The sequence below is a fragment of the Lissotriton helveticus genome, chromosome 1_1, assembly GCF_964261635.1.
Source record: "Lissotriton helveticus chromosome 1_1, aLisHel1.1, whole genome shotgun sequence".
Classification (NCBI taxonomy): domain Eukaryota; kingdom Metazoa; phylum Chordata; class Amphibia; order Caudata; family Salamandridae; genus Lissotriton; species Lissotriton helveticus.
Genome location: NC_136057.1, coordinates 1,008,866,202 through 1,008,886,594, shown reverse-complemented (window position 1 = coordinate 1,008,886,594; position 20,393 = coordinate 1,008,866,202). Strand labels below are relative to the sequence as shown.

The 20,393-nt window shown below is 47.6% G+C and overlaps 1 protein-coding gene across 1 annotated transcript in view; it reads right to left on the bottom strand.

Moving 5' to 3' along the window:
* LOC144820014 (protein NLRC3-like) overlaps positions 1–20,393 on the bottom strand; it is a 548,927-nt gene that overhangs the window by 400,251 nt on the left and 128,283 nt on the right. The window contains exon 5 of the mRNA XM_078677678.1: positions 18,763–18,801. Coding sequence (XP_078533804.1) covers positions 18,763–18,801 — 39 coding nt within the window. The remainder of the gene's footprint in view (positions 1–18,762; positions 18,802–20,393) is intronic.

Below are 20,393 nucleotides of genomic sequence, written 5' to 3'. Positions count from 1 at the left end.
ACTCACCTAGCACTAATTAATTAATATTTGTGGCATTAGAAAAGGGGTGAAAATTTCCAACCATTACTTAGGAGTCCTGTTTAAGCTGCCAATGTCTGTGGGGCTTTATTTTCAGCAGGAACAAACTTGTACATGTTTAAGTGCATCTAAAATATGAAATGCTCTATTTCGTTTTCATAAAATTCTTTGGGAAATCCTTTTTGCATAGTTACAATGTTGGTAGCGGACACAATAAAGGCAATATAATACATAATTTGCAAAACCATTCCTTCTCAGGCACAGACTAGCATTAGATTTTAGTTTGTCTACTTTTCACATTACTAAACCATGTTGCTCATGTTGTTGATTGCCCCGACCCCTCCACTTTTGACTGCATGTTTACTCTCAGCACCTCCCTCACATCCTTTTTTGTACAAGTTGCCCCTAGCTCAACCACCCTCCCTCCTGTGTCACCTCAGCACTCATTCTGTCTATTGTGCCTCTTAATAGGTGGGGAAGTGCTTTTTCAGCAGAAGCAAGAGGGTACACTTTTATCTACTTTTAAACTGGATAGAGAAAAGTATTCACTTATTGGTAAATGGGCTTAATGTAATTTAAATTTTTGGGCATATTAAGGTCAACAATGTTACAGAAATTATACAATCAAATGCTGAATAAATAAAAAGATTGTGCAAACATACGAATATTGAATGTGGATACTGCCATTACGGAAATAAATAATTTGTGACCATTAAGAAAGTACACAGCATACTGAATACATATGAGTACGTTTTACTGAGACACGCCTATGATACCACTGGGACAGAAATAGAACCGGAGAGAAGGTGGACTAGGCATAAGCCAGGAAGAAGACAGCCCTGAGAAAGTCGTGGGAAATACTCAATACGATGAAACACATGTTGGCTCGGCATTAAGAAACAAAAAAAAAAAAATAACAAAAGACAAAGACTGTCCAAGATATTGCATATTGTGTATATTATTGAATTGAAAGTGTGTGCTTGGGAATCACTTTGTGGTACTTAGAGAGATCTCTTGGATGTAAACTTTAGGCGGTGGGGTGCGTCCTCCTTCCTTTGAACACCACTAGTACAGATAGGAGTGGAAACTGATATACTGACAATTGAGAGCACTGACTATAGACTCAGGAATTTATCACCCATGGTGTGTATCTCATACCTGAATACAGCATGTTTTGCAGAGCAGCGCATGCGCTGCCCAGGCTCGACCTAAAAAGTAGATCCATGAATTCCAGTAGTGCAAGGACACGTGTTTTCCAATCAAAAGGATGGTAAAGGAGCAGTGTTCTCAGGGAGGAGCAAACACAAGAAGAGGAAAGAAAGCCATTGAATAAGAAGCAAGCAAATGACAGTGACAAGAAAGTCAGCCCATGTTAGTACACTGTAAGTTTTTGGTGTGGTCCACAAGAGGTCATTTGGCAACAAACAACTGAAAGCCCTCCATAGGCAAGACCTAGTAAAAGGAAATTCCAAGCATCTAATTTATACTAAACATTAAACTTTGGGAATACAACTTGAAAGCATACCCATGCAGATCAGTGGCAGTCCTTCCTTTGGCTCGGAAGTGCCTTGAAGTGAACTGTTGGTGCTGTTCACTATAGAAGTTTCTCGTTCATTTAAGGTGGCGTTTTAGGCTCAGCGAAGAAACAGAATTACAGCTAAATTAGTTATAGTTCAAGTAAGGAAATGTTGCAAGATGTGCAGTTGGGGCAAATCATTGCCAATACAACTGCACGCTACTTGCGCACAGTGGTCCCTGAATGCAGTCAGGAATATATCTCGGCTGCTGCAGAGGGGTGTGTGCAATTTACAAGCTCAAACCCCAGGAGTTAACTATGAATGGAAAAAAAAATGAATGAAAAGGATCTTATCTTGCGCAGACTTAGCCCCAAGGGCGTCAAGGCGCCTAAATCAAATATATCAGCTAAGCCCCCTACAGTAACTAGATAAAACAAGCACCAGTGTTGTGTGTTGCAGGACTGCAAGGTGTTCTGCAGCGGGTTGTTTGTGCACTCAGTGCAATATACATGTATTCCCCCAGGGCTGTAGTCCAAGTTCAGGTTAACCAAGATGCCTTTAATGGAACGTCGACGTATACGCACTCTTTCCCCCCCACGCCTCCCTCCCCTCCTCCCCCCCCCCCATTCATATATCATTAAACTACTCATAACACCTTTTCAGGCCCAAGATCTAACACCTTTTCAGGCCCAAGATCTTCAGGTGCCTTTCACTTTGTGCTATGGGTACATCTAACAAAATAATAGCAAGTTTTCGTTCTGGTTCCACTGCTGCCAGTCTTTAGGGCTGCAAATATAATGCAAATACAGCATAATTTACGGAGCAATCCTTTGAGTAACCTCAGTAGGATGAAAGGCTGAGTAGCTCCTGCCAACATTTGACTCTATTGCCTGCAGGTTGCGAAAAAGGCTCTCGACCTGGTGGTTTAAACTAGGTAGTTGCACATCTAGCTCTTCCTTTAGCTTTCATGGATTTGATTGATTTGAGGTTATGTATCAAAAAGTTATTGATTTCCAATCACAGATTCAAAACTAACAATCCACCATGCTTCTCCTCTGCTGGAGACTGGTGGTCCCTTCCACAAACCCCCAAAATGTGTGATTTGGAGTATCCCTAACTTTTTTCAACATGTCTAAAACAAACCGCACAATTTCCAAGAAAAAAAAATACCCAACTCAGAACACAGGATTTCAATGAGGAATGATAGCGCTGGGGCCTTTTGCCACTGACAAATACAAAATAGTAACCCGAATTCGGTTGTTTTCAGGAGAAAGATCCACAGCCCGTTCTACAGGTCAAAACAATCATAGCGGTCTGCCCTGTTGCGTCCTCTGTGTGAACTTCGCAGATTTTTATAAACTATTACCGGGCAGGATGCGTTGCAACCGAATTTCCTCCAAGCGCTTTAAAATCCCCACGAGGAATCATTTGCAAACAAAGTGCTGCTGAATTCTGAGAACGGGAATCCGGTGAAAAAAAAGCTTCCAGAGCAGATGCCCGGAAATAAACTGCTTCTAAACTTTGCAATAGGATCAAGTTTAAAAGGGACAACTTATGGTTAAGTAAAAGTCGATATTCGCAAAAGTGGAAGAAGGTAATTGTGGTATTGGAATAAGATGCTGACCGCAGGCGAAGGGTTTAAAACAAGCCGTTTATTAACAGCTAATAAATCTCTGAGAAGAAAGACCCCAGCCACAGCTGATAGGCTGACAGTCCGCCTGCCGTCGTCCCTCTGCCACACGCGCTCACCGTAGAACGTTGCCTGCCATGACATTCGAACTGATGTCACAGCGGCGTGTTCTACAGCGGTGACGGGGAGGCGTGAAATAATAGGAATGTTTGGCAGATCCCCCTGTGTAGGAAGATACCACACATCCCCCTTCCCTGCACAAAACAAGAAAAACAGTACATAGGGAAAAACATATGAACATGCGTAGATGACTATTCAGTAACATATTGCTCCAGATACCTAGCCCGACTAACCACCTGCGGGTAGGGTAGGGTTCCCCAGTACGCCCCTTCATGGATGAGGTCCCCTTTCTATGGGGATTGATTACACTTTTGTACACTTTTGTCCTCTATGCCTTTGTCCTTATCAGGGAAGTGACACCTTACTACTCTTCCTAGATTCCAAATCTTCCCCTCTTGAGTTTTTACAGCATTCTTAAACAGTTTGACAATCCTTGTGGGTTTGGTAAACTTGGACCAGCTTGCCCTGCCAGTAGGTGCCTTGATTTTTACTGCGTCTCCCACTTGAAATCCTACATCTCTTACCGAGTGCAGTTTGTCATATCTGTCTTTCCTGTCTAACATGGCTTTATGCTCCCTGTCAACCCTCTGCGCCTCTCTTGAGTGTCCAGTCCACCCTTTATACCATCCCATCCACCCCGGTGAAAGTTTAGGGTTGGGTTTTCTTGCCCGGAGTAGTTCGAATGGAGCAACGCCGGTTGTCTGGTGAGGGGTCATTCGGTAGGCTTCTAGGCGCTTCCCTACTTCTTCCTTCCAATTCAGTCCATTGACTCTTGCCAGTTGGATGCTCTCCTTAAGGGTCTTGTTGAACCGCTCAACCATCCCGTTGGTCTCAGGATGGTATAGAGGGCAGCGCTTGTGTTCGATCCCATTGAGCTCAAGGAAGTCATTCATTTCTTTGGAGCAGAGTTGCACCCCATTGTCTGTCAACAGGCTCTTGGGTAATCCTTCCCTGATTAATAATTCCTGTAGGAACTCAATAACCACTTTGGTGGTGATCTCGGACACTATCTTCACCTCTGGCCATCTAGAGTATAGGTCCACTAGCACCAAAATGTAGGGGGTGCGAATTTCACCCGACAGCGGGCCCACAATGTCCAGTGCCACATCTTCCCAGGGCCTCAACGGGGGTGGTCGACATTGCATGGGAGGCGTGTGTTGTTTCAACACCTTGTCGCTGATGGTGCATGATACACAGTCTCTTACTTTCCTCTCAATCACATTGTCCATGTTGTGCCACCAATAGTCTCCTCGCATCCTCTGTTTAGTTTTTGTGATGCCCAGGTGTCTTTCATGGGCCTGATCTACTAGCTACTCCCTCAGGTTTTTGGGAGGTATCAGTCTTGTGCCACGGAACAGGCATTCGTCAATGACGGACAATTCATCCCTGACCATCCAGAACGGGCGTAGGGTCACATCCTGTTTGTCTTTGTGCTTCCACTTTTCTTTTACCCTCGCGTACACTTCCATCAACTGGTCATCCGCCTTTAGGGCCTCTTTCCAACTTTCTTCTCCTACGGCTCCTTGGGTAATAACACAAACTTTTTCTGCTTGTGACTCTTCCTCTTTGTGTCCATTTCCTTCGACCGCTTCCTCTTCCTTTGTTTCTCCCACAAGGCGTGAGAGGCAGTCTGCTGCGAGATTTCTTGTCCCAGGTACATATTCAACATTGAACGTATACTACTGTAGATTTACAACCCAACGTCTGATTCTACTGGAGATCACGTCGAGCCCTTTCTTGTTAAACACTTCGACCAGGGGCTTGTGGTCAGTTCTCAGGTTGAACTTGGTTCCCCAGACAAAGTCCCGGAACTTATTTATGGCCCAGTGCACCGTCAAAGCCTCCTTCTCAATTATCGACTAATTGACTTCGGACTTCCTAAGGGATCTCGATGCGAAGGCTATGGTTTTCTCACCCCTCTCTCCAAACTTGTGTGAGGACTGCCCCAAGTCCTTTTGAACTTGCATCTGTTGTCACGACCATCTTTCTGTTCTGTACAAACGCTTGAGACTTGGGGCTTCCGCGAGTGCTTTCTTCACGTCCTCGAATTCTTTTTGGCACTGCTCATCCCAGCTGAACACCACGTCTTTCTTGAGCAACCGGCGTATAGCATAGGTCCTGCCTGCGAAGTTCTGCACCATCTTGCTGTAGAGCTCCAGCATACCCATAAACGATGTTATTTCCTCCTTGGTCTTTGGCGGAACCAAACTGATTATAGTGTTCTGGAGCTCTGCTTTGGGCTGAATGCCGCTTGGCGTTACTTTGTGTCCTAAGAAATCCAATTCTTGGCATCAAATCTTGCATTTTTCCTTTTTCACAGTAAGGTCTTGTTCTCTGAATCTCACCTGCACCTGACTCAATCTTGCATCGTGTTGTCCATTGTCCGCGTCGAAGACCAGTACATCGTCCTGATAGCACTTTACCCCAGCAATGCCTCGAAGGATGCTTCCCATGAGTCTTTGGAATACCGCTGCGGCCGAGACTAGACCGAATGGCATTCTTTTAAATTTGAAAGCTCCCATTGGCGTGACGAACGCTTTGAGTTCCTGCGAGTCCTCATGAAGCCTGATTTGGAAGTAGGCCGATGTTAAGTCTAGCATCGAGAATACTCTCGCTCCTTCCAGCAGGCTCATCATCTACGTGATGTTGGGCAGCGGGAATTTGTCGACCACCACCTCTTTGTTCAGTGTCCTGAGGTCGATGCATAGATGGACGGACCCATCCTTCTTCTTAGCTGCGACGATCGGCGCCAGCCACTCCGTCGCCTCCACCGGTTCAATTACTCCTTGGTTGCATAGTTTCTCCAGTTCTGCCCCGACTGCCTCTTGGATAGCTATGGGGAGGTTTCTTACCTTAGCTACTACAGACACCGCGTGTTCCTTCAGTTTTATTCTGCGAGAATAGTTTTTTAAGCACCCTAGTTCCCCGCTGAACACTTCCTTGAACTCTTCCTCGATTCCTCCTAATGCCTCGCCAACTTCTTGCATCAGAATCTGGAGGGTTTTGTTGGGGTTGAGGTATACTCCTAGCTCTTTTTGCGCCTGCCATCCCAGTATGTTGTCCCCCTCTAGGGATACATAAACCTTAGAGACTGTTAATCTGTCTTTGTAGCCTACGGTGCCCCAAAAATACTCTTTCATGTTGATAGGTTGACCACCATAGCCCCCTGGCCTGACGTCCATTTTGCTCAACTTGAGCTTTCCTTTGGCCACCCTTTCAAATTCTTTGGCATTGATGATTGTTATCTTCGAACATGAGTCAAACATAGCCTCCAACCCTGTCTCTTCAACCTTTATCATGTCTTTAGGATTGCTAATTTGTCCACTCTGTACCTGCAGGACGATCTCATCACACACCCGTGCGGTGTTATCCTTCTCTTGCTTCTTGTACCCCTGACCACTCCTGCAGTATTGCCTGAAATGCCCTTTCCTGCCACACTTGCTGCATGTGTATTTTAATGCAGGACAATCTTTGTAATTCGCCATATGTCCTTGCTTGTCGCACCTATAGCAATTGCCCTTGAAGCTCCATCCTCCTTTGGTTTCCCTCTGTTCTTTCTGTACATTTCTCTGCTCTTTCACAGCCAACACACCTTCACTTTCTGCCACTACTTCGCTCACATTGACCTTGCTTTTGCTGACTTTGCTCTCTTTGTCTTGCTTGATTTCACTTACACACTGCATCATGTGTTCTACTTGCTTGGCTACTATGAGGACCTCCCTTAGTGGTGGGTCGTCTTTCAACCACAATTCCTGACGCACACGCTCAGTCCTGCATGTTAACACAAATTGGTCTCTGATTATTTCCTCACACGCACCTCCAAACTTGCATGTGACAGCCAGTTTGCGTAAATCTGATACAAAATCCTCAATCGATTCCCCTTCCTTTTGTCCTCTTTTGCCAAAATGGTACCGTTCCATAATAGTGCTAGTTTTAGGAAGGTAATGTAGATCTAGTTTTTTAAGGCTAATTTCAAATTCATTCAATCCTCTTGCTTCATGTGCACTCAACTCTGGGAGGTGTTCTAGCACTTCCTCCCCTTCCGCCCCCTTGTAGTATGACAACAACGCTACTTTCCTTTCTAACCCTAAATTGGGTCCAAACACAACTGCATAGTTCAGGAAGACCTTCTTCCATTTCTTCCACTGTATGGTGGGCTCCCCTGGGCTAGTTAAAAAGAACGGTGGGGGTGTTACGTTTTGCATATTTTCTCCACTTGTTTTGGGTTATTAAAACACCTATGTTTACACGTTAGACCAGCCAATATAAAAACTTTTTTTTTCCTGAGAAACAAATAGCACTTATATACTGTGGGATAACAACCCTAAGATGCCTGCTTCCTTATGCCTCACAGACACTTATCTTCACACACATTTGTATGCAACAGGGAGGAACACCGCCTTCATCATGATATACCTATTTTAGCTTAGTTTCAAACTCTATTAGTGTACAAGTGCGCTGATATACTTTTAATGGTACAATACTTGGAGGGTGGAGATGGAAAGGATGAGAAAAAAATAGTCCGTAGGTCACACACAAAAAAAAATAGTCCTCGTCTTTATACGCAAAATACCAGCGCAATAAAAAACAAGCATTTACAATGCAACGGTTTCGCCTTTGGAGAAGTTAGAGCTATTGGCATTGTAAATGACAAAATTTGTATTTATGTGTTGGTTTTGAAAACAGATACATAAATGGCATTGTCATTTACATTACCAATAGCTTAATATCTCGCAAATGTGAGAACTATTGTACCCTACGGACGAGTTCAGCAGACAGCAATTACTACCACACACACACCCAGACCCACACACCCAGAGCCAGTGACACCCAGAGCCCCCCCCCCACACACACACACACACACTGGAGCAGTCACACACACACACACACACACACACTGGAGCAGTCACACACACACACACACACACACTGGAGCAGTCATACACACACACACACACACACACTGGAGCAGTCACACACACACACACTGGAGCAGTCACACACACACTGGAGCAGTCACACACACACACACACTGGAGCAGTCACATATACACACAAACACACACACTCTGGAGCAGTCACATACACACACACACTCTGGAGCAGTCACATACACACACACACCCAGGAGCAGTCACACACACACACACACACCCAGGAGCAGTCACACACACACACACCCAGGAGCAGTCACACACACCCAGGAGCAGTCACACACACCCAGGAGCAGTCACACACACACACACACCCAGGAGCAGTCACACACACACACACCAAGGAGCAGTCACACACACACACACACACACACAGGCGAAACTTAAAAACCTCCCGCCCATGCTCATTACTTGATAAACAGTACCCTCAACTCAACCATACCCGACACGGGTGACCAAATGAATTGTAGGTGTGAAAATTGTCCTGCCTGTCGCACGCAGGGAAAACAGTATTAATGTACTCTTCTTTGACATGACTAAAAACGTGCTACTGTGCAAACTAAAATTTGTAAGTGTCTGATTTTTTTCTACTTCAAAACAGAAGTGTTTGAATAAATAATGCCGAAAGTTAAATAATAAAAATGCTTAACATAATAAACTAAAAATCAGGGACTAAACCGAAAGACAGGGAGGCGAAAGTTATCCGGCGTGTTCTCACTTTTATAATTGTTCACTTCCTGGAACAGTTACGAAACCAGGCAAGCCACTTCTAGGAGAGTAATATAGGAGGGACCCAGGCTCACCGCTCTCGAGGGGGTGCGCGCAGCGGCAAGCCGTAGGAGACGATCCTGGTGGCACTGCCCCTCCCCCCTCAAGCACTGCCTGCCTCCTGTTCCTCCAACATGGCGGAGGCCGCGCACCCTGCACGGCCACAATCCCCGCAGTACTAGAGATACCCGGAGCAGCGCGGCTTGCGTCCCAAACAAGGGAAGCTGGGACAAAGCCCCCTCACCCTCATGGCCGCCGCATGCGAGCAGCAACACTGCGCAGCACCTATTTAAATCTCCCTCACTGACACCCACACAGCAGTAGTGAGGAGGAGGCGCCATGCACGACAACACGCACCGCGCCTCCACCACCATCAACCGCGCTCGCACCACCTGCACCAGGGCTCCCCATCCATTCACTCGCCGGCAGCAAACGCCACAATCTCACACCGCCAGCAACAAAAAAGCTCCCGTGATAGACACGTGCGCCACAGCGAAGCACACTACAGTGTAAACACACCCTGCGACCTCGCCAAACCAACACGTCGCCTGCGCCAAAAGACCTAGGAGAGCGACCAGCACGAACAAATGCCTGAAAGAAGCATTAACAAAACATAAACACTTTTCCAACCAACACCAGCCCCCGCCCCGCGAGAAAGCCCGGTGAGGGAGCGGCGCCCAGGCCGCCGGGGGATGCGGCCCCAACAGGTCTCATGTCAACAACATGCGCCGCGCAGACACTCACCACTCAGCAGCCTCCATCTTCTACCCACCCACGCCCCCTCCCCTTTACTATCAGCGGCCGAGCGCGGAATCCTAATGAGTGACACGGGATGTGCCTGCCTCACTCCAAGGTACCCTAATAACTTCCCCGTAACCCGGGCGCCGCGCCGCCTGTTCTGACCTGTCTTCGCGCCTGCTGCAGCCCGTGCAGCCGCTGCTGCAGCTCCCGTCCATAGTTCTGTGCAGCCTCGATGCTCTCCTGGGCTTCCTGCAGCAGGGCTTCCGCCTCTATGTCCATGCCTCTCATGGGTACGGCGAGGCCAGTTGCAGCCCCCGCTCAGCACGCTCTGTCGCCGGCTGCAGCCCCCCTCTCCCTGGGCGGGTGCAGCCCGGGGCTGCAGAAACTTTCAGCTTTACTTTTGAGCGGGCAGCGGAACTCTCAGGCATGCGGCGTGCCTGGAGCGGCATGACGGAAGCTTGTGACGGCATGTTGTACGCGTAGGGTCTCAGATACAGACAGGGAATTTGTATTTTATTTATTATATTTAATGCGATTTTATATAGCGCAAACTTTACCCAAAGGTGTCAGCGCGTTTTACAAAAGGACCAGTTACATTACATAAGGACTTCGGAGTCCATGAGTTACATAACAGACACAAACAGAACAAGGTCAATTTGAGATTCGGGGCGGGTTTTTCGCCCTCTCCCCTTCCCATTGGCTGGAAGGTAAAATTCCAGCCAATGGGAAGAGGAGAGGGCGGGACTTAAGAAAAAGACCCAGAAACGCCCCCGAATCGCGTCAAGGCGGGCCCTGAACTGAGTGACGCTCCTCTCCTCCAATGGCTGGCCAGCATTTACGAGGCCAGCCAATGGTGAAGAGGGGCGTGTTCAGGCCCCCATACTACACACATAAGATTTTGGCTCCGCCCACTGCTTACGCGGTGCGACGGTAGCCGAAACCTAAAAAACAATTCAATTCCCAGATTGTCCGAGGAAGGTTCACAATGCAGTAAGGACACAAAACGGGCCTATTTCCCTCGTGCCCACTAGATGGCGCAGTTGCGCTAGGAATTCACTTTCCTCATAGTCTTTCACGGGTGAATGCCCATACGTTATTCTTCTTACTGATTCCTCAACAGGTTGCGATCGTGAGTTCTTGCTCTTCTTCGCGCTCGCCTTCACGCAATGCCACACGCTTATTACAGTCTCAGCCTTGCGCTTTTCTACAAGTTGCCTTCGCACATTCCAGGTTTCGCCCAACTGTATCTCCCTCGCCGGCTAGTACTTCAAGTTTTCAAACAGTCTTACTTGACTTTTGCAGACCCTCACAGGCAGCGTGTCTGAGCTTGCTATGCCGCTGTTATAGCACAATTATTTCACCTATCTCTGCTTCGAATGCATTAAGAATGGGGCGAGGTTTATACTTCTTTGGCACCCACGTAACTTAGATCAGGATTATCACTTTAAGTCTCCACGCACCCAATTTCAAGCTCAGACACTTGCCTGGTTACAGTTCGTTTCTCTTTACTTCCTTCCTTTCATCAGCCGCGATGCTTCTTTGAGGCTGTTCTCCCCTCTTCATCATACGATAGCCTGGAGTGTTACAATTCTATGGCAGGACAGGAGGCTCAGATTATGCTTACTCGATTTCTTTACTACAAACAGCAGCCAATAGGAACATAGTAAAGAAAACAGGAACTACAACTCCCAAGAGCCCTTAGACAACCATAGAGACTATAAGCTATATAAGGCACCATAGAGGACAACACTTCCTCTTTCTTTGCTGCTTCGCAGCCAGTTAAGTGCATTTAATGTTTCTTCTTACTTGTATTTAATGTTTTGCATTGGTACTTGACTTTTGCCTTTACTAGGTTACTTACGCGCTGTGGCGCCGTTTTGTCCGCTATTGCGCATTCACTTTGCCGGTTGCATGCGTCTTTAGTCTGTCGGTTTCCTCTATTGCCGCTTGTCTTTTGGGAGCGCGTGTTCGCCTCTCCAGTACTGCGGGCGCTCTGTGCCCGTGTGTCCTTGTGTGTGTGGAGCGGGACGGGGCTCGGGAGCTCGCGCACACTTGTCGCGCGTCGCTTCCCTTCCGGACAGCCAGGCACGCCTTCGCGCATGCGTGTTGGCTCTGTTTATGCTCCGTGTCTCTCGCGGAGCCCTGACACGCTCTGAGGCAGCGTTGCTTTGTCGCCTCCGCCCATTGCCTGCCGGAGAGCCCCACAGGACGCCTTTTTCCCTCTGCTAGGGTTCTGGGCTGGATAACAATTATAGGCGTTGCCTAGGGTGACTTTTGCAAGCCAGTCCCTCCACTTTAATATTTACATGTACTTTTGGTCGAGTGTGTACTCTGCCTGTTGGCTTGCTTGGGGTTGTCACCCCCCCCTGACTGGGTCGCTTGGTCCTTGCCTTGGCCCCTACTAGTATTATTGATTCTTGGGCTTCTTGCACCTTGGTGTTTTTCTTTCTTATACCTTTACACCATGGCAGATTATGATGATGCTGAGGGCTATTCATATGATGAGGAGCCCGAAGAGGCTTTTGAGTACGACTTGGTCGAGGCACTTGACCAAGGGGTCAGACATTCTGTTAATACTGCGTTGGTTCACGCAATTGGTCCTCTGAAGCGCCATTTGACGGATTACGCTCAACAACAGGGCTGGATTCCGTCCTCTTCTGCCAAGCACTCCTCTAAGTCTCCTAAAAACCCTCATACATCGGATTTTTTGAAATTGGCACATTCCTTGTCTTCCCCATCTGTGTCCAAGAGGTCCCATGCTCCTCCCCCGGACGCTGAGGACACTTCATCCTCTTCCTCCTCTGGTCCCTCTGGTCTTCCACCTGCTAAGCGACCTCGCAAAGAACATTTTGTTGATGCCTCCGCTCATCCCCCCGTCCTGACGTTTGAGCCGTCAGATATCATCCATCCCAATTCCAAGGTTTGGTCCCCTGCGCCGGAAGTCGCTGATTACATTCAATCTCACATCCGGAGTTCCTTTGATCAGGAGGTACGCTCCCGGTTGCGTTCTGAGTGCCCTCGGCCGGAGTTGGCAGATAATTTGGCTGACACGCCGGATGTCGATCCCACTATCTTAACTTATCTCAAGAAATTCACCAAAGACCCCAAAAAGGGAATTGATAGGTCTTGGCGCCTGTGTCAGGATAAACTCCTTGATATACTTGGTCCACTGACCAAAATCCTGGATTTGGGTTACCATGCGCAGGGGTCGGCGTCTGGCATTGATCCGGATGAACTCATTGGTTGGGCCCAACGGGCTATATGTTTCCTAGGAAACGCAAACTGTGCCCTGTCCTCCGAACGGCGTCGGTCTATTCTTTTGAAGATGGACCCCCGGCTGTCGGAATTGGCCACTTCTGAGTCTGGTCCCTTGGCCCAAGGTCTCCTGTTTGGACAACCATTTCTGAAGGAATTAACGCAATTTGTAGCCACCTTTAGTGGCCTCGACAGAGCGCAGTCTTCCTTGCGCAGAGCATTCCGCCCGGTTTTTGCCAGGGCCGGACGTTCTGGGGGACGTTCGTTCGGCCGTGGTTCTGGCCAGCAGCGTGGCCAACAGTCCCACCAAGGCGGAGGCGGACAGCGTCATCAGCAGCAGTCCTCCTACTCCGGATCTAAGGCGACCTTCTACCCCTCCCGCAAAGGTCGTGGTCAAGGCAACAAGGGAGGCTACGGTGGAAACTACGGTGGAAACCAGGGCGGTCGACAAGATTTCTCCTCAACAGGTGAGCCTGATTCCTTACAAGAGTGTTGTTCTGGGGGGCAGGGTGCAGTTTTTTCTACAGAATTGGCGCGCGATCTCCAACGATGCATGGATTTTGCAGACAGTTCAAGGATATCAGATCGAATTTTACCACCCACCCTTTCAAGGTCCCGTCCCTTTTCCCCTTGTTTTTTCCCAACGCGATCGGGAAGTGATCTCCGCGGAAATAGATTCCCTTCTTCTCAAAGGGGCCATTGTGCGCACGACCCTGCATCCACAGGGGTTCGTCAGCAATGTGTTTCTGGTGGAGAAGAAAGGGGGAGGGTCTCGCCTTGTGCTCAACCTCAAGGAATTCAACAACGGAGTGGTTTATCGCCATTTCAAGATGGAGGGCATCCATCTGCTACGAGATCTTCTCCGCAACGGCGACTGGATGGTTCGCCTCGATTTGAAGGACGCTTACCTGTCCGTCCCCATCTTTCCGCCTCATCGCCGCTTTTTGCAGTTCCAATGGTCGGGGGAATGGTTCGAGTACACGGTTCTCCCGTTCGGTCTCTCGTCCGCCCCCTGGTGCTTCACGAAGCTCCTGCGGCCGGTTATGGAATCGCTGCGCGCGCGAGGAGTGCGGCTGATCGTGTATCTGGACGACATTCTTTTGATGGCTCAGTGCCCGCTGCAACTCCGTTCCCATTTATCTTGGACGATCGATCTGCTTCAGTCTCTCGGGTTTCTAGTGAATCCTCAGAAGTCTCATTTGCAACCCACTCAGTCGATCGAGTTTCTGGGTTTCCAGATAGATTCGGTGTCTTGCCAACTTCTTTTGCCTGCCCAGAAGGTCAGGGCTATCAAGCGGGAGTTGAAGTCACTGTTGTCTGCACAGAACGTGTCGTTGCGGTCGATCGCTCGAGTTGTCGGACTTTTAGCCTCTTCCATTCAGGCGATTTTTCCGGGTCCCCTACATTATCGGGCCCTGCAGCGTCTCAAGATCAGGCACTTGCAGAAAGGTCTTCGTTATTCCGACCATGTCCCTCTGTCCCAGGATGCGAGGTCGGAAATGTTGTGGTGGCTCCATCACATGGAGGCCTGGAACGGGAAAGCCCTGTTCGGCGCAACTCCGGACTTGATTTTGGAGTCGGATGCGAGTCTACGGGGCTGGGGAGCCCGTTGCGGGGACTTGACGACGGGCGGCCGTTGGTCTCCCGACGAGTTGACACTGCACATCAATTGCCTCGAACTCCTGGCAGGGTCCTTTGCGATCCGCAGCCTGGCCCCTCAGGCCACCAGCTGTTGCATTTTGCTCCGTATGGACAACATTTCAGCGGTGAGGTATGTGAACAAACTGGGGGGGACACGGTCGAAATTGCTAGCAGAGATTGCGAAGGATTTCTGGCATTTCTGCCTTCAGAGGAAGATCACGCTTATTGCAGAGTATCTCCCAGGTCGCCAGAATCAAGTGGCCGACTGGAATTCTCGCCATCTGCTGGACTTCAGCGACTGGCGCCTTCACCCTCGGGTCTTTCGCGCCCTGTCTCGCCTTTGGGGTCGCCCGTGGCTCGATCTCTTCGCCTCTCGCCTCAATGCTCAGCTGCCCAAGTTTTACAGCTGGCGTCCGGATCCGGAGGCTCTGGCCACGGATGCCTTTCTCCAGACTTGGCCTCCTCAGCTTTGCTATGCTTTTCCGCCGTTCGCGATGATTCCGCGAGTCTTGGCCAGAACGAAACAGTTTCTCTCGGAGATCATTCTGATCACTCCTCTTTGGAGAGCTCAAGCGTGGTTTCCGGATCTTCTGGAAATGAGTTGCTCGACTCCATTCCTGCTTCCTGCGAAATGGAACTTGTTGTTGAATCCTCTGCTACATCCGCATCCTCTCATTCTGTCGGGCCAGCTCCGTCTAGTGGCGTGGCGTCTTTCGGGGAACGCTGGAAAGTCCCGGGATTATCTGGAGACGCTGAGAAGTTTCTCAGTGAAGCTTGGGCCCCCAACACGCGCAAGCGTTATGCGTCAGCTTGGCGTCGGTGGTGTGATTGGTGTTCTGAACGACATCTGGATCCCGCTTCAGCAGATGTCTCTCTAGTGGTTAATTTTCTTGCTTCCATTGCTTCTTCTGGTTCTGCTTACAGGACCGTTAATTCTTTTCGCTCCGCTCTCTCTGCGGGCCATGCTTTAGTCGATGGTAAGCCTATTGGAGAACATCCTCTCATCTCTACATTACTGCGTGGGGTTCGGTTGGCTAAACCGCCATGTCCGAAATATGTCGCTTTATGGGACGTCTCAGTAGTGTTACGTTTTCTGGAAGCTTGGCCTCCCAACGCTTCTCTGTCTCGTAAACAATTGTCTGCGAAATTGACCATGCTGTTATGCTTAGTCTCTTGTAAGCGTGTTTCGGATGTCCGCGCTTTGGATCTCGCGGGTCGTTCTTTTTCCCCCGAAGGAGTTACCTTTACGGTTTCCAGACGTACCAAGACTAATCTGTCCACGGTCACTTATCCGGCGTTTCCTCACAATCCGCAATTGTGTGTGGTCCGCTGCATAAAGGCTTATGAGGTGAGTACTGCTCCTTTTCGTCAGGATTTATCTGGTCAGTTATTAATTGCTTTGCAAAAGCCTTTCAAGCCTGTTGCGCCAGCTACTTTGGCTCGTTGGGTGCGCTGGCTTATGTCTGAGGCTGGCATTGATGTTTCCGTTTTTGGAGCTCATTCCGCGAGAGGTGCCATGGCCTCTAAGGCTTTTCATGTTGGTGTGAGTTTGCAGGACATTGTGAAGACGGCTGATTGGTCTTCTGACACTGTGTTTAAAACATTTTATTTCAAACCTGTAATGACTCTGGCTTCTGTTGTGGTGGACCAGCTTTGAACAAGCATAATCTGAGCCTCCTGTCCTGCCATAGAATTAAAAATTTGCAAACATTCGTGACAAGAATTTTCAATTCTATTAAGGACACGGAGGCGAGGATTATCCCACCCATTTGTCTTTTACTGCATTGTTATATTGCTTCTCTGCTCTCATATGATCTGCATTGTTTATTGCATTGCTTTCTTCCCCTCCCTATGTGCTGTTACCTTTTCAGGTTTGGGGATATGTGTTACGGCTCTGTTTTTCTTTCAGGTTCGGACCAGAAGTAATCCTTCATCTTGGTCTTCTGCGATGTTTCCGTTCCTTGGACACTGGATTTGTTTTTTCTCCAGCTGCATCTTCTTCGCTGTGGATGGTTGCCTGTTCCTGTTGGCCTCTTGTGCGATTTACCTTCAGACTTTTCCTTCCGGATGGTCGGCGGTATTTTTCCTTCAATGACTTTTGACTGTTTGAATTTCCTGGACAAAGAAAGAGGAAGTGTTGTCCTCTATGGTGCCTTATATAGCTTATAGTCTCTATGGTTGCCTAAGGGCTCTTGGGAGTTGTAGTTCCTGTTTTCTTTACTATGTTCCTATTGGCTGCTGTTTGTAGTAAAGAAATCGAGTAAGCATAATCCTCGCCTCCGTGTCCTTAATAGAATTGAAAATTCTTGTCACGAATGTTTGCAAATTTTTAATTAACCTTGATGCCTCAGCTATCCTTCCGTGTCCTGGCCCGCTGTAAATGCTTCGCGTGTTGGGGTCAACTCCTCATAAATCTTCCGTTTGTTCTCGTCGCCAGTGTGGTATTGAAATAAGATGCCGACGCAGGCGAAGGGTTTAAAACAAGCTGTTTATTAACAGCTAATAAATCTCTGAGAAGAAAGACCCCAGCCACAGCTGACAGGCTGCTAGTCCACCTGCCGTCGTCCCTCTGCCACAGGCGCTCACCGTAGAACATTGCCAGCCGTGACATTCGAACTGGTGTCACAGCGGCGCGTTCCACAGCGGTGACGGGGGAGGCGTGAAACAATAGGAATGTTTGGCAGTGCCCCCTGAGTAGGAAGATACGACAGTAATATTATACGGAAGCTTATATCTCTCAAAAATACAGTAAGCGTTGTTATTCCTCATGGCAGGTAGCTGATTACTTTTTTCCCTCTTTTCACTTTAGTAGAATTTCAATTAACACCAAAACCATATGCTTGTCTCACTTGTGATTTAACTACCTCAAACAGGGCCACTGGAATTATGTCAGTGGCGAAAGAAATTAACTGGACAGGATGAAATTGTGAGGCAAGTACATAAAGTATGCAACAATTAACTGTAAAATAGGGAATCATTTTAGGATAAAGCAAATCGTGCACCATTCTCTCGTTATTGTCGAAGCATTTTTACACATTGAAAAAAATAATTCAATTTCTATTAAAAACTTGGATATGTTAAGAAAACTGCAGTTTCTATTCAAAATGCTACCCCACAATTAGTTGGTCTTCAATAGGAGCACTGGATAACCACTTTATTAACACTGCCCTTTCCACATTAAAATAGATTGTGTAACACTCATGCAAACATGAACTTACCAGAAAACACGCCTTCTCACTATAATAAAAGGTGTGGCACCCTTAATGTTACCATCTCACTAACGTTCTACAGCTTGTGTTCAGAATATTCAAAGCAGGCAGGATATGATGATTTATGCCACGTGGGAGGAAAATTCACACTTGCGCAAAACCACCATGGCCATACAAGCGGATGTTTTCATACAACCTTTACAATAGTTCACATATATGAGTCGTGGAGTGCCTTGCCCATGAACTGAAGAGCTGAAAGAGATGGCTGGTGGACACAGCGAATGCAGGCACGGAAAACGGGAGGGAGGGAGGGCGGGCGGTGGGGGGGCGAGAAGGCATGGACAACGGGAGGGCGAGCGGGGATGGGGAGTGGGCAGAAGCTATGGACAACGGGAAGGCGGGTGGGGGGCTTGAAGGCATGGACAATGGGAGGGTGAGAGAAGGCATGACCACAGGAGGGATGGGAGGAGTAAAGAAGGCATCAAAGCATGTCGTGCCTGCAGTAGGAGAAACTCATTAAAGGAAATAGTGCTCACAGTCTAAATAACACTTACCTGTAACAACCGAAATAAAGGGGTCAGTCGCCATGGGAGGTGACAAATGAAGAGGAAGTGGTACTAAGGAAGGACTAACAAGCCTATTGATGAATCAGAAGCCAGCATGTAGGATGCACAATGACACAAGCCAATGGCAAATATGGGTGGAGAGTGGACGGGACTTCTATTTTCTACTCCTCTACAATACGTCTCGCAGAGCAGCGCATGTGCGCTGGCTCTAGGCTCAACTTAAAAAGGAAGCACTCACAGTTTGTCTCAGGAAGGGCAGTCTTGCTAAGGGCAGCTCTCCCTTAGGCTATTTCTCACATTGCTTATCAACAGAGTTCTCACTAAGGCCACAATAGTTAAAAAATCAAAAGCAACACACTGTACCATATAAGGTAGGACTCCTGTCCAGTAAAGCTTCTTGATCTGTTAAAAAATGAAAGAATGACAAATTAAAATGTATCAAAATAATGACGCCTCCCACTAAAATACATATATTTACATAAAGTGGCTATCACACTAGCTGAACATCCTGATTATAAATGCATAATATTCCTATTTCTATATCATATATCTACTATCACTGTTCACAAATAATAAGTAAACACTTTATTTATAGTGTGGGCCTATAGTTTTGTTACTGTACTATGAAATACAACAGCCACTGTCAGGCTGTTGTGAAAGCCTGGCTCACCAGAGCACTATAGGGTCCGCTGCAAAGGTGTACAGGAATTGGAGCCCTGATGATGTCCTTTCGGATGAAACAAGTTGGCTGGGCTGAGCTGTGATGAAGTATATTGATTGAATAAACATCAGGATTAAATTAAAACGCAAGACTGCTTAGTGATCATTTGGATGGAATAAGTTATGAAATAACAAGTACTAGTCCAGGAAACATTGGAGGAAAAATTACTGACTAAATTGGACGCGCTCTTTTCTATAATAAACTAGCCACTGTCAGACGTTTAAAGACGTGTGTTCACTAAAATGTTGGCTAATACAAAAAGTAACATTTAATACTCTCTTTTCAAGAACATTTCTTGTACATTTTAGGGATTTTCAACTATAAACCCTGCCAGCTACACAGTCACACTATCAGCAAAAGGAAAATGCTACTTACCCAGTATGCATCTGTTCTTGACATGTAGAGCTGTAGAATCTCATACTTATGCATAGATCGCCATCTAGTGTTGGGTCCGGATGTTTGCACTTTGTTTTTCTTCGAAAAAGTCTTCCTCGTCATGCAATAGGTGACTCCTCCTTTCCGTGATTGTGCGCGTGGTCATCGACTATCTTCATATTATTTTCCCACAGAGGGTGAGATAATGGAGTAGTAGTAAAGAATTCAGTATAGTATCAAGAGAACTACAGCAGTTACAGGTACCAAGGGGGCAGTGGTGGCTGGTGACTTTTAAAAGTGGTGAGGCGTACAATTGTCGTACTGCAGTACGGCGAGCAAGCGAGCTCGAACAACCAATGGCCACTAGTCTGTCCCATTTGTACCCGTGCTCATATGAGAGGGACAAGGAAGCGTAGGTACACTGCACATTTGAATTCGGATTAAAAAATCAATAACTACCTCACCAAAGCGAAAAAAGGCCATCATTCACTTTTTCACTTTTTCCTTTATAACTAAGTATGCTTCTCATCCCGCAAGAAGTTGCTATGGCTAAAAGTGACCCTCGTGGCATGTTACCAGTTGACAAATCAATCGCGTGCCAGTAATGCAGGATGTCGTTCCCTAGGGAAAAAAATGTCAAGAATGCGCAGATTCCTGAAGTTTCCAAAAACGTGCAGGTAGTGCCAGGACCATAACATTGCACAGCACGTGTACACCACCACCAGGCATCAATGGGAACAAATTCAGGAATTCTGACAGTCTCCCCTGCTGCTAGCTAAGCCTGTGATTTGTTGCTGGCCTTTGTAGATCGCCCAATCTGCCACCGGTAATGCCTCGTTATCTCATCATTGTCCCGCTCGTGTTTGCTAACTCCTTCTAAAAGTGTTGCTGCTTCAGA